The sequence below is a fragment of the Nyctibius grandis genome, chromosome 20, assembly GCF_013368605.1.
Source record: "Nyctibius grandis isolate bNycGra1 chromosome 20, bNycGra1.pri, whole genome shotgun sequence".
Lineage (NCBI taxonomy): Eukaryota > Metazoa > Chordata > Aves > Nyctibiiformes > Nyctibiidae > Nyctibius > Nyctibius grandis.
The window spans coordinates 1,387,587-1,402,014 of record NC_090677.1 but is presented as its reverse complement, the minus strand read 5'-3'; the positions used below and the strand labels follow the sequence as shown (position 1 = coordinate 1,402,014).

Genomic DNA, 14,428 nt, shown 5'->3' with positions numbered 1-14,428 from the left:
CTATATTCATTTGATGTTTGTCATCCATACAGGCTTCAGGCACGCAAAAGCTAAAACCCACGCACGAGCAGAGAAACAGAAACAGGTTCCCCTTATCAATAAGACATCCAGCCACGCATCAGCCCATGCTTCCCCCCCCCCCTCATTTCTTACTATGCACATTTGAGCATAGAAACAGTTTTATCAAAATATCAGCTATTTGCATCATTTATTTATGAATATTTAGACTTCTACTGATGTCCTTCTCCCCAAAAACCTACATAATATCTCAATGCTGGATCATGAAGCATCCAGCTAAGCAGGAGGTCAGCTCTGCTACTCAGAGCAGGTACAACGTATACGGTACGCTGTAGGACTCACAACGCATTTGCTATCTGAGCATGGAGGAGGCTGCGACTGTGCCTATAAAAGGGGCCTGATCAGGACGGCGCTTTTGAAAGGTCTCGGCATTAAAAAACTGTGCTGGTACTCTTCACAAATTAAAAATATTGCACTTAGAAGTGGGCTCTGCACACTTATTTCTGTATCTTCATTACCAAACGCTTTGTGTTCTCCCATTCCCTGCCCCACTGCGACTTTGGCCATGGCCAACTCAAGCTATAAAATATGAAGTTAATTCATTTTAATCAGACCAATTCGGTGTTTCATCAGGGTTATAGAGATGTCGTTGCAATTTCTGCGTTGGCCAAACAAACGTACAGGATTCAGAGCTGCTATTTTATTCAAATCCACTCCAAACCTTTTCCATGGATGAAGGGTAAGTGGATTATCGGCAAGAGACCCACCTCTTTCAAACACACTGAATTTATTTAGACTGGAAAACCACCATACATTTCCACTGAAGGAGAAAATGAGATTTAAAAGATGCTGTTAGAAATAGCAGTTCCCCTGTTTAAAGACTGGACATATTAAAGCAGTAATATAGTAAAAAAAAAAAGCATGGTGCACGTGCACTCATATAGGAATGTGCACTCTCCCTTTAAGGTAATCATTAATTAACTTTAATTACTTTTGAGCTATCTTTAATATATTTTAAACAGAGCAAGCAGAAATACAAATGAAAGAAACATTAATATTCAAGCCTACATTTGAATGCCGTCGTTTGAATCTATTTTCAATGAAATTAAGTGTGTATTAGTGCTCATTTATCCATCCCGATAAACAAAATTATGGTAATTTAAAGCGAGTAGAAAGAAGTAGTTGAATATCTGTAGATAATTATCTCTATTAGCTTCTAAAACTTTGGTAAATATAGAAAGGATAAGGGATGATAATATTTAATATCCCATTAAGTTGCTGTAGTCAACTCTTGCTGGTATATTAATATATTAAAATGAGTATGCAAACTTTGTGGTTGTTCATTAATTCCAGTTAAAAACTTATTTGTCCCATTATCTCAGATGCCTTTCTGCCACAAAACAAGTTTATACCTTTATAGTTATAGATTATACACATGATTATAGTTACTATATTATAGCGATATGATCACAGACAAGTAAAATACAGCTACTGGTGGCTTCAGTTCAAACATTTTAAATAAACCTTAACATGAGAGATTAAACCTCACAAGTAACTGTTACGGCTTCCACTGTCTCACACTTAATATATCCTTTTAATCGGCATGAAATGAATGTGGAACGAAGGCGCTTTCCCAAAGGGCACAAACACCCGACGCAGAGGGACGGCAGGGTTTTGTAATGCAGAAAAGTCACACGATTCTGAGGTCTCCTTACGTTCTGCACAAGCAGAAATAACTAAGTCAGGGGAAAAACAGGGTGTTTTTAAATAAATTATTGATAAAGTGGCTCACATATGAAGTGTTAAGTCAAGAAATGGCTATCTTTGGGTATCTCCAAAGCCATCCTGAGCATCCTTGCCTACAAAACCTTCTCTGCCACCACTGCAAGACCCTCGTCCCACAAACACCCAACAAAGGGACCGACGGGGACAAGCAGCTTTCTGTTTCCACAGTCTAAATCGATTGTGAGTTTATAAACCTCGCACGCTCTTGTGTTAGGGGGTGTTTACCGAGCAGGATTAAAAATCTCATCAAGTTTCTAAAAACAGAAGGAAGAAAATCAACAGATTTGCAGTTCTATACAAACATTAAAGGTTTATATGTATCGGCTGTGAAACACAAGACACACTCAGACTTCCAAACACTGCCAACACCTCACTTGGGCTTAAAAAATGACAAACATACCTAAGGCCATGCCACCAATCTATGAATTAACCTCAATCACCTTCAAACAAAATAAATTGTCAGCCCATGTTTTAAAGGGTAGTACTTCGACGGGCGGCCATCGGCGACAGCCCGTGGCATTAAATGCAGCAAGTAATTATTAGAAGTGCACGGCATTAAATGCAAAAGTAATTACTAGAAGCACACGGCATTAAATGCAAAAGTAATTACTAAAAGTGCACAGCATTAAACGTAACAAGTAATTATTTAAGTGCACAGCACTAAACGTAGAAGTAGCTATTAGAAGTGCAGGGCATGAAATGCAACGAGTAATTATTAGAAGTGCACACCATCAAACGGCACAAGTAATTATGTGAAAGCCTTGCACTGACTCGGACACTTTCTGGGCTTCATCGCAGGAGTATTCATCGCTGCTCCCCGAGAAACAGCACTCTTCATCCGAGGAATCGCCTTCACTCTCCGAATACTCCATCGCTACTCCTTGCCTCCACCATTTCCTCCCAGGAAAACGCCTGCTTCCTTCCAGCCCGTCACTATATTTTTGTCCTCTGGGCGAGCTCTGCTATTTTACAGCCCTTCCAACTTCAGGACTTGGAGAAAGGTCACAGCTGCTGCGGTGGGGGGAGCTTCTAGGGCGCATCATCGGGAAATACAAGCAGAGGGTATTTTGGAGCCACAAAGAGGTACAAGGCTGCAAACAAGCGGGCACGGTTCCTGCTGTGGGCGCGCGCCAAAAACCGGGGCAGGAGACCTTGTACCGCCGCGTTCCAGCTCCTTAACCCCACGGTGGAATTAGATGGCAACACTATCCATGTTCCTAAAGCTCTTCCAAAGCGTGTTATCACACCACTATAAACATGGGTACATTATTTAAGAGATGAAATGCATATATATATTTTTCTCGTTATAATTTGTCGCCCAGCTCATCACATACAACTCGGGAAGTTTCAAGAATTTTGCTGCTGATAAGCTGCCAACAACTTAATTTAAGAACGATGACTTTTTTTAACTGTTTCCAGGAACTTTCCTGATAAAAGTGTATTGATCACATTATTTATAAAGCTGTGTTGGAAAACGCGAATATGAACGCATTATTAACATCCAGTTTAATGGTTGGACTCGATGATCCCACAGGTCTCTTCCAACCTGGCTGATTCTGTGATTCTGTATAGGTAGTTTTCATCCGAGATAAGGTCATACATCAGCCTCTGCTCCCTGATTTTACCTTAGGCTGTAAAATTTGTCTTAGATTTTAAAATCTTTGAGATTATTTCCATCTTTTTGCTTTTTTACCTTCCTACATCCCCTAACTCATTGACGACCTGCTCCAACACCAGCTCTCACAGCTCCTACCATACCTAATCCCTTAATACTGCCAATACAATTCTTCAAACAAATGGAAACTACATTTGGATCATTTAATTTAACAATATACCATTGTATTTGCATGAAACTTGCTGTTACACCACCAGCAAACACCGCTCTGCGGTCTTCCCAGAAGACAGACACAACTGGTGCCACCTTGGCATGGTGTCTGCCCAGCTTTTGGGATCAGTCCCCTCAAGATGCAGCCTCCCGGCACAAAATAGCATTTATTAGGAGGAGTGGGTACCCTACTGCAGGAAATATCATGTTTACAGCCAAGCCTCTTCTGCTCATCTCTGACAGGTCAAGTCAAAATGGATTTCAAGCTAAAATAGAGTTAGAGACATTTTCAGGTCTCCAGGTAGGCAAAACCCTCTTTAAAGGATGAAGCTAGGGCTCGTTTTTCAGAAGATCGTCAAATTTGGGTACCGCTCCTCAGAATTCTCAATAAAGATAATTTCTAACTTCCATGTGAAAGTCACAGTGTAATCAGAAAACATCCAACAAAACAAGGGGAGACAGAGATGCTGGGTTTTGAGCTATTATCGCTAAATTCAAGTTAATAACTGATTTTTCCCATACATTTTTTTCCTTTCACTTATTTCCAACATACCTTGTCCTCAATACTTTAAATCAAGCTTATTAAAAATACTGTAACAAGGTCAAGTGTACAGTGCCAGAAAGTGGTAAAATGCATTAAAGAACTTGAATATCAGCAAATTACAAACGTCTGGATAGTCTTCCTGCGGCAAATTTTTAAAACCCACCAGGGAAGACCTAATTTTTTCTTTCTTTGAAAACCCTCATTAACACCGTTCTGAAGTTTAAATGATCTAAACACAAAACCCTCATTAACACCGTTCTGAAGTTTAAATGATCTAAACACTCATTTCCAGAAGTCTTATGGGACTTGAGCTTTCTACCACAGATGTCTCACAGGCAGCAGCAGCTTCTGCAGAGCAACCACCAAGGACCAGACACCGACCCATCTACTGTTGGTGGCCAGTCAGGGTCCTTCAGTTACTTGGTCAAAGAAAAATGGGTTGTCATCACCATTTTTAGAGAAAGAAATAAAAAAAACCTAACAATCCTAAATATATATTTTGGGATGCTGCTGTAGCCAATAGCCCTTTGGCAGTCTACAAGTCTGTTTAGATAGGATGGCCATCGCTCTTCCCAGGAAACACAGTCTGATCATAGAATTGTTTTGGGTGGAAAGGACCTTTAAGATCATCAAGTCCAACCATTAACCTGGCACTGCCAAGGCCACCACTAACCCATGTCCCTCAGCACCACATCTACTCGTCTTTTAAATCCCTCCAGGGATGGGGACTCCACCATTTCCCTGGGCAGCCTGTTCCAATGTTCGATAACCCTTTCGGTGAAGAAATTTTTCCTGATATCCAATTTACACCTCCCCTGGCACAACTTGAGAAGGACAGGTGTCAACCGTAGGAAGTTTTATCTGAAACATGTGGACTATCCTTGTAAATGACATGATTACCTAATCACAGAATCATAGAATGGTTTGAGTTGGAAGGGACCTTAAAGATCATCTAGTTCCAACCCCCTGCCACGGGCAGGGACACCTTCCACCAGATCAGTTGCTCCAAGCCCTGTCCAACCTGGCCTTGAACACTGCCAGGGAAGGGGCAGCCACAGCTTCTCTGGGCAACCTGGGCCAGTGTCTCACCACCCTCACAGTGAAGAATTTCTTCCTAATGCACATGGAAACAAAAATGTGGGCTGGTTTTACAGTGCCCTCAATTGGTACACTGACCCAACTACTCTTGGTGGCCAGTCAAGGTCCTTCAGTTACTTGGTCAAAGAAAAATGGGTTGTCATCATCATTTTTAGAGAAAAGAAGAAAAGTTTGTGCCACTCTGCGCTCTCTTTCCCACTTTTTCTTGGTAGCCATTGCTGAAGTCAAGTCAAGGCAGACCTACAGAACCATGACATGGTCCATCGTGACTGATGGTGTAAGCCATGGTCTGTATCAGTTACCTGGATCTACTGACTGATTTCCATAGGGGAAAAACACCCCTTGTAGACTGATGTTTGGTTTCCCAACACTTCAGCTTTTTGAGAACACAACATCCATTTGCTATTGTTTTTTACTATAAAAATATGTTGCTGGAATTAATAAATACAATGTGGTCTACTAAACTCCTAAAAATTTTCATGCGAACCTAATAAAATGTGCAACTTGAAAAAGCTTCACTTGAAAAGAGTTACACTGTTTAACAAAACCTACGAAAATCCTCACACGCATTAAAATCACACCTTATATAAAGGGAATGAAATATGATAGGAAAGAGATTTTGCTTCAAGGTACCCCAATTTGAAGGCGTGTATCAAAAAAAAATTCCTTACAGAACAGCATTTCAGTTCGTTCAGACAAAATAGTCTAAAATACTATTTTACAATTTTTTTTTATTCAATACACGGAAACTGTATGACTCTCCAAATAGGCTAGAAAATGTACCAACAGTGGCTCCAACTGAAAGATTTAAGCCCTGGCAAGGATTGCACAATTGGATTTACAAAAAGAAGAGCCCTTCCTAATAACTACTTTTAATATTTACATAGTCAAGGACTCAGAGATGGTGAGCAGGTCTTTCAAGACTTCTCTTGGTCAAAAAAATTCTGCTCTGTCCTGACATTTCTGAAAGCAAACGAAATTCCCAACAGCTGCTAAGATTACGCCAAGTTTTAACTCAATGTTCTCCCAACGAGTCACGATGGGTTGGGATCATTTCGGGATGCTGTGTGAAGCCTGACAATTATTTTCTTCTTCATATTAATGATGGATGTTATTTCATGGAAAGGGAAATGCCTGGAGGGCTTCTCCTTCTTCTCAGTTTAATGAATGATGGAAAATCAAGTCCAGTTTACAAAAAATACAATTTAGTTTGGTATTAATGCAAATGTCCTAATTTAAAAAATATATATATGTAATTTCTGCAATCATTGTATGTATTTGGGGAAACAACCGCTGGCTGCTACAAATACCGCACTGGACTGTGGCTGCTCCCTTGTCTGCCTTGCCACTGCCCACAGCCCAGCCTTGAACTAGCCGTTTCTCTGCCTGATTCCTATATTCCACTATAATCCTATATAGGAATATATTTCTCTCTATATATTTCCTGTATTTCACTATATTGCTAAATTTCACTATCCGACTCCTACATTACAATGAGAAAAAAGCTTTAATATACTGTGCGATCCTCTGGGTCTACAGACAGAAGAAACTAGGCAAGAAAGGGCTGCTGTTATTTTTATTGGCATTATAGATCTGACGTAGTGATCAGAGAATCACAGAACCATAGAACCGTTTTGGTTAGGAAGGACCTTTAAGATCATCGAGTCCAACCATTAACCCAGCACTGCCAAGCCCACCACTAACCCATGTCCCTCAGCACCACATCTACACGGCTTCTAAATCCCTCCAGGGATGGGGACTCCACCACTGCCCTGGGCAGCCTGTTCCAGTGCTTGACAACCCTTTGGGTGAAGAAATTGTTCCTGATCTCCAGTCTAAACCTCCCCTGGCACAACTTGAGGTCGTTTCCTCTCGTCCTATGGCTTGTTACCTGGGAGAAGAGACCGACACCCACCTCACTACACCCTCCTTTCAGGTAGTGATGCTGCTGAATTAACAAGCGTTACATTATCAGACTACCTATGCTGATATCAATAGGTGTAATGCAGATAAATTTTGCAAAAAAAAAGGTATTAATTAAAGCAGAAGTGCTTATTGCAGTCTACAACTACCTGAAGGGAGGTTGTAGTGAAGTGGGAGTCGGCCTCTTCTCCCAGGCAACTAGCGATAGGACAAGAGGACACAGCCTCAAGCTTGGCCAGGGGAGGTTCAGGTTGGACATTAGGAAGCATTTCTTCTCAGCAAGGGTCATTAGCCATTGGAAGGGGCTGCCCAGGGAGGTGGTGGAGTCACCATCTCTGGAGGTGTTTAAGAAAAGACTGGCCATGGCACTTAGTGCCATGGTCTAGTTGCCATGGTGGTGTCAGGGCAATGGTTGGACTCGATGATCCCAGAGGGCTCTTCCAACCTCATTGATTCTGTGATTCTGTGATAGGCACTATTATATATAATATGATAGTATTGAACCCACTCCTGCCCCTTGGAAGCCAATGGGGAGATGCAGAGGGCAAAAAGCATTGATAACACAGAGACTTTCTGTTGCATTTTTAAAAGGTGGTGTAAAATCAGCCCCTGTCAGCCACCTTCACATTTATGTACATGATGATAAGCTGCCAGTCACTCAGGAAACCTACAGGGGGTTGTTTCCACTGAAAACTGTTCTGAGAAGAGAAGGGTATGTGCTCCTCGTGATCTGAAAGCAGAGAGAAAAGTTCTTGCTACCACTTGATTACCATCAAGCCGGCATAAATCTGACGGTACCTCCTCTTTGGACAGTCAGCAGGAGGATTTTCCCCTTGCTGAGAGGCATAATCAGGCTCTTCTGCTAACTCCTAGCTAACAAGGGAGTCGTGGCTGCAACAACATGAAAGGGTTAAGAACCACATGGGTGTTAATAAAGAGTAGATCACTTTCAGTATATTCTCATCATATTCAATCCATAACTGATAATTGCAAACTACTCAGGAAATAACCTATCCCGTCTGCCACGACTAATTTAACCCACAGGCACTTTCCCTGAGTGGAAAGTTACTAATTCGCCATTATTTAGGAAAACAGCCATCTTAAAATCAAGGTCTGAGAGTTAAAGTAACACGATACATCTATTACACACGAGTAACATCAACACCGCGCTTACGCAACGTCCTTTTAAACCACGCTAGAGGTTCCCAAGGTCACGGTTCAATCTCAGGAGCAGCTCAGGTAACGATAATAGCTGTAAACATATTTTATAGGTGAGTAAACCAGAGCACGAGGAGCTTGAGCAAGGTGCATTAGATGACAGCAATTAGCCTCAGCACTACCAGAACTGGCAGCTGGCTTCTCTTCAAGAATTAACAAGGCCGCGTCCATCTGGCCTGTCTTTACCACGTTGGCGTGCTCGTAAAGCCACCCGCATGTCATCGCTGCGGAGGCAGGGATCAGGTTATCCCTTCACTGTGCCGCTCGGATCCCGTGCCAGCCTTACTAGCTGTAACCCCTGTATTTATATCCCAAACCCTACAATAACACAGCAGAGTCTTCAGTCAGGTTAGTGGAGGTGACTGCATCCAAAGCAGCTTCTTACAGGCTGAGGTCTTCACATAGCTGGATTTTTCTCTTCCCCTCCCTTCAAGTATTTCTATGACTGTTACGTTCTTTTTCTTGCTTGGCTTCTTTGTGCATGAGAGCACTGGGACAAATACCCTTTGTCATGCTGAAGCTGAGGAACAATGTATTTGTTTATTGAAACCACGCCTCATTGCAAGGACGTCTGGCCTATCTGCAAACCATAAGAGGCTCTTTCAGTTGAGAACATTTTTTAAGGGTTGATTGTGAATTCATTACTTTTTTTTAAAGAAGAACTATATTTTAAACAATGCTCTTGTTAAACTCCTAAGCACTGTGAAGAAGGGAAGAGGAGTTGTCATGAGATTACGGCTTCTCCTTTATGGATGCCAGCAGCAGGATCTAGATGACAAGCCATGGGAGCTATTTTTTCACTACCGCTTGTCCTTGTCTGACACTACCAGCCTCCACCACCAAGCTTCCTGGGTACCAAATTCCCACTCCTCTTATACTTCAGGCCATTGCAATCCCACCTAAGGCATGTGGTTTGCACCATACTCTTACCTACCTCGTCCCGTGGCCAATGCTCTGTCCATGCCAGTGGATCTGAGGGCCCCCACTCTGGTGACTGTGCTCATCTCACCTTCCTCCCCATGTTATGGACTCCTCCAGGTCCACCCATCTTTTCTTCACTCTGAAGGCCAAATTCACTGCATCCCTCCTTTACCCCCCAAATGCCTTGACTTTATTCCATGTTAACCAACTATTGTTGTTGATGTCAAGGACTTAAGTTTATATTAATAAAATAAAGAGCTTGTCATCGCCCTGAGTGTGCCTATAGCTTTACTTGCCCTGAGTAGCCTCACTGGGACCTTCAACCAACATCACCTGCTCATGGTCCAGGAGCCAAATTTTACCTCAGCTTGGGACCCTTAGTTGTAGGTACAGACTTGTCTCTTCTCTCTAGCCCTATTTCTTGGATGGACCTTGGATCTACAATGTAGATAGCTTGCATCCCACCTCCTGAATGGACCGTTCCTGATGCTGTAGCCTTGTTTCTAGACCTGTCTCTGCCCCATCTCCTGCTGCTCCTGGTAGGACTCTCTTGAGGGACCTGGGACCTAGGCCATGTCCTCCTTGTGTCTGAGACTGCAGAAGCACCCTGTTACCAGCACCCATCTCAGGACCCAGTTTCACTCAGAATCAGTTTCGCTTGGCTAATTACAGTGAACCCTTTCTTGTATTTGCTGCACGAGAGGTCATACTGACAACGGGAACAAAAGCACCACGAGCAAGAGCAGAAAGTGCCCAAACCCTTCCTTTTGGACTAGAACAACAAAAATAACATCCTGGACACCAACAGATAACCACAAGAAGGACCACACTGGCGCCTGCTGATGCAAGTGCAGCAAGGGAGCTGGAGACACTCGCTGCTGCCCTTTCTTCTGCAGCCTTTTCACGTCTTGTTAAGCGAGGTTTCACAGACAGCTGCCAGACTAGCTAGCAGGGCTCCTGCAAGAAATCAGTGCCCTCCACAAACTCCTCAAAGCCTCCCGCTGATGCAATTAGCTCTTCTGAGGCTCTGCAAGCCTGTGCTTCCCATCCAGCTTGTGCTTTCAGTTGAGCTCTGCTCTAAACTGTAGCACAGAGAGACTTGACCCAACTTTCAGCCGGCTGGAGTGAGTACCAGCAGCATGCAGAAGAGCTACAGAGACTAAATTAACCCATGCTGGGCTCCACACTGCCATGCTCGACTCCTCCGATAGTCATGTTAACTCCTGCAAAGCCAACTAGAGCATATCTCTGCAACATCATGGTCTGTGGCGTTGACACGCTGATGAGGCCCTATTTTAGTCTGAGTCTTATCTTTTCAGTCTTATCTTCTCCTTTCTGTGCACAGTGTGATGGAGCAGATTTTATACTTTGGCTCTGTGCTCACTTTAAAATGATCAAAGATTGAATCAAACCTTCTGCAGGCTTAGCTTTCTGGTAGATCAGCGCAACTCACTCGTGGGCCAGTAATCATTGGCACTAAGGAAATGGATGTGGTGGGAACACGTGGCCAAGAGAGAACGGAGAAGTTCAGGACCAGTCTCTGGCACAAACACAGCCATACGCTCACCACATCCTACATGATCTGTGTTTGCCTAGAGGATATGTACGGCCAAGCCTTGTCTGTTGAAGGTGTGAAGGTGGAACTAGAAATCCCCCCGTCTTTCAGACTCTCAGTTTGCCTTCCCTCATGATTTTACCATTTAAGCAACCACCGACTCACCACAAAACCTGCCAAGCTACTGAATATAAACCAGCACAATATAATGGCTTAAAATGTGCATCGAACCGAAGCGAAAAAGCAAAAGATGTTTTGCCTGTGATAAAGACATCATCACAAGGAACCTATTTTTTATCCATTAGAAAGCATTCATGGACCTTCATGAACAATCTCACTAGGATAAAAAAAAGGATACAGTGCATTTTAAAAATTATTGCTAAAAAACCCCTTGATTATGCCATATCACCACAAACATACTTACTAAAAAAAACCACCCCAAACTGAGTTACGTAATGTCTGGAGAGCAGCATAATACAGCCTTAGAAAAGAAAGTGAAACATCTGAAAAATAGATTTGCTGCAGCCTGAGGAGAAGCTAAAAACTTTGGGGAAGCAGTGAAAAAGCCAAAAGAGATTTCACGCTCCACCTCCACCGAGCCTAGATGAGCAGGGGAAAGTCCTTCCAGGGCAGCATTTACAGTCTTCATCCAGTAACCACAACACAAAATAAATTCCAACTTAAACCAAATAGAACCCCAGAGATGCTGATACTCCAAGTCTATCCTATCCAACTCGTAACAGTGACTTCTCCGCAGGTTTAAAGTCACTCCAGGTTTGTGTCCAGTTCTGGGCTCCGCACTTCAAGAAAGACATTGAGGTGTTGGAGCGAGTCCAGAGGAGGGCAACTAAGCTGGTGAAGGGTCTGGAGGGTCTGACCTACGAGGAACGGCTGAGGGAGATGGGGGTGTTTAGCCTGGAGAAGAGGAGGCTCAGAGGTGACCTTAGTGCAGTCTACAACTACCTGAAGGGAGGTTGTAGAGGAGTGGGAGTCAGCCTCTTCTCCCAGGCAACTAGCGATAGGACAAGAGGACACAGCCTCAGGCTTCGCCAGGGGAGGTTCAGGTTGGACATTAGGAAGCATTTCTTCTCAGCAAGGGTCATTAGCCATTGGAAGGGGCTGCCCAGGGAGGTGGTGGAGTCACCATCTCTGGAGGTGTTTAAGAAAAGACTGGACGTGGCACTTAGTGCCATGGTCTAGTTGACATGGTGGTGTCAGGGCAACGGTTGGACTCGATGATCCCAGAGGTCTCTTCCAACCTGGTTGATTCTGTGATTCTGTGATTCCAGAATTGAGTTTGTGGAAAAACGTGCTCTCACCCTGGATGGCGATACAGAGTATTTCATCACTCTTCTCCTGGCGAAGCAGCTGTGCAGCGCACATCTTCATTTGCATGGCATTTTACATTTCAGTAGTTAATGCTAATTACTGCAGAGGTGGATGTAGTTCTTCTCAGTCTATTTCAGTAGGAAATGATTGGCCGTGTCTGAAAGCTGAATTGCACTAGAAACACATATGGGGCTTTGTGGCTGGTACTGATTCTCTACTCGTCCTAGTAAATTCGCTCACATCCTGTAAAAGCCAAGGACACGACACCTAAGCACTCACCAACGCAGAGAAAGAATAATGGTTTTGGCTTTCTTACATCTTATATTAACTCAGCTATGGATGCCTTTGCCTTCAGGAAGTATCCTGAACTCCGGCTGGTTTTGGTGGGGTTTTTTTTGTGTGTGTGTCTGCAGAAACCTAAAATCCTATATTATAACAGCATCTACACCATAAATTAATTCACATTCTGATTTTCACAGTCGCTTAGTTGAGGTGAGAGAGGTTGGCCCACTGCCTTGAAATATTCCCTTTTACTGTTCTTCTTGATGCTAAAGGTTTTATATGGCATATTATGATTTTTATTTTATTTTATTTTTTATCTTGCAATCTTCTGGTGGAAAAGTTCCACAGTTTTCAAAGGTAAAACCTCTAATTTAATTTTGGGATCACTTTCCCTCGCTTTGCTATATTAAGGGGTGGTAATATACTGACTCTTTACTGTCAAGAAAAGCAGATATATCCATTTTTGTTGTCCTCATTAGTAGACAGAACTGGACCTTAGACTCAAAACCACTTTTGGTTTCTAGGTTCGTGGAGTCAGGGCTGAACACAGATTCCAACCAGAGCTGGACCTCCCATGAGTTCTGGAGCTGGAGGGGAACGGGAGCACCTCCTGGGGATCCTCATTTCTGGTTCTGGAGATCACCTGCAGCTGGTGGGAATTTCCTAAATCTCATGGATGACAAAGTCCATTTTCCTACTATTTCAGATATGCCATAAAATAACCTTCACAAACTTACAGATCCAAATTAAACTCAGTTTTGTTGGTATAGCCATTGAAGATGCTTCCAGAACTTATTTCTCTAATGGTTAGTCACTGTTTTCTGTTTCCTAGTCTAAATTTAGTCATTGCAAGCTTAAATCTAAACCAATGGACCAAAACCGTCCTCAAGATAAAATAACTGTTTTCCCCCCCTTTATATACAAAACCCCAAAACCTTCTCAGATTTTATTTCACAGAGTCAAACGAACCAAGGTCTCCTACATTTTTGTCTTAAGCTCTCTTGGCTTCTCTGTACCTCGACCAGTGTGAATTCATCCTCCGTGAACGTAAGTGTCCTCAGTGGTTTGGAACACTCCAGATAAGGTCTCACTGAGGTTTTGTACAAAGGTACAAATATTGCCCTGTTCCCCCTGAATACACCTCTCAATGCCTCCTAGAACTCCACCTCATACTGTTTAATTTCTGCATCCGCACGTGGTGCTTCAAGTCCAGACAGATGATACCTGCTGGGGTTCCCTTGTCCAAAAGTAGGGTTCTCCTGCACAGACACAACATGTAGTGTTTTCCTTCAAGCCTTTGCAACAAATTTGGAAGGAAAGGATAATTAAAGATTGTATAACATTGCTGTTTTCCAGCCTGTAGCTGCCTGAATGGCCCCACTGCTTCTGATGCCTCTTGTTCTTCCCACTTATGATGGCACTTGTAACTTGAGAGATTCACATGTGTAGTTTCAGAAACTAGACAGATCTGAGCTTGAGGATGGAGATAATGAGGTCCCCTAAGTCCGAATCTACTTTCTTTATAAAGCTTTAATTATCTTTTATTTGTAGTAATTTCTACGCCCTCACTTTCATCTTGGCCTACAGTCACAGCATGGCCAGCTGTAACAACCACCTCCCCTCCAGAGCCTACTCTTGATTTTGTAATATAAAATAAATAAAATAATCAAGGTTTTACTTGATAAAACCAAACTAAAAACCTCATAGGTACTAGGCCTGATCCCACTTCACTCACAAGACAGTTTAATGAAGATAACAGCTGGCTCAGCTAGGAGAAGCACAGTGAGCCAAAGGAGCTCCTGAGCTCCCTTCTGACCCAAGCGGCTCTATGCTCCTGTGATGAGGATAAGACATAGAGTATTTTGAAAAACACTGATTTAAGTACTACACCAAACATCTGGTCTCCAGTCTTTAAAGACAAAATTAAAGA

The 14,428-nt window shown here is 42.9% G+C and overlaps 1 protein-coding gene across 2 annotated transcripts in view; it reads right to left on the bottom strand.

Moving 5' to 3' along the window:
• The window catches only part of PRKG1 (protein kinase cGMP-dependent 1), a 577,366-nt gene that overhangs the window by 83,282 nt on the left and 479,656 nt on the right, over nt 1–14,428 (bottom strand). The window contains exon 1 of one of the 2 annotated variants that reach the window (XM_068416565.1): nt 2,575–2,722. The exons of the other annotated variant lie outside the window; for it this stretch is intronic. Within the exon in view, the coding sequence (XP_068272666.1) occupies nt 2,575–2,675 (101 nt within the window). The 5' untranslated portion in view covers nt 2,676–2,722. Of the gene's footprint in view, nt 1–2,574; nt 2,723–14,428 lie in introns of those variants that run through there. 2 annotated transcript variants of the gene reach the window in all.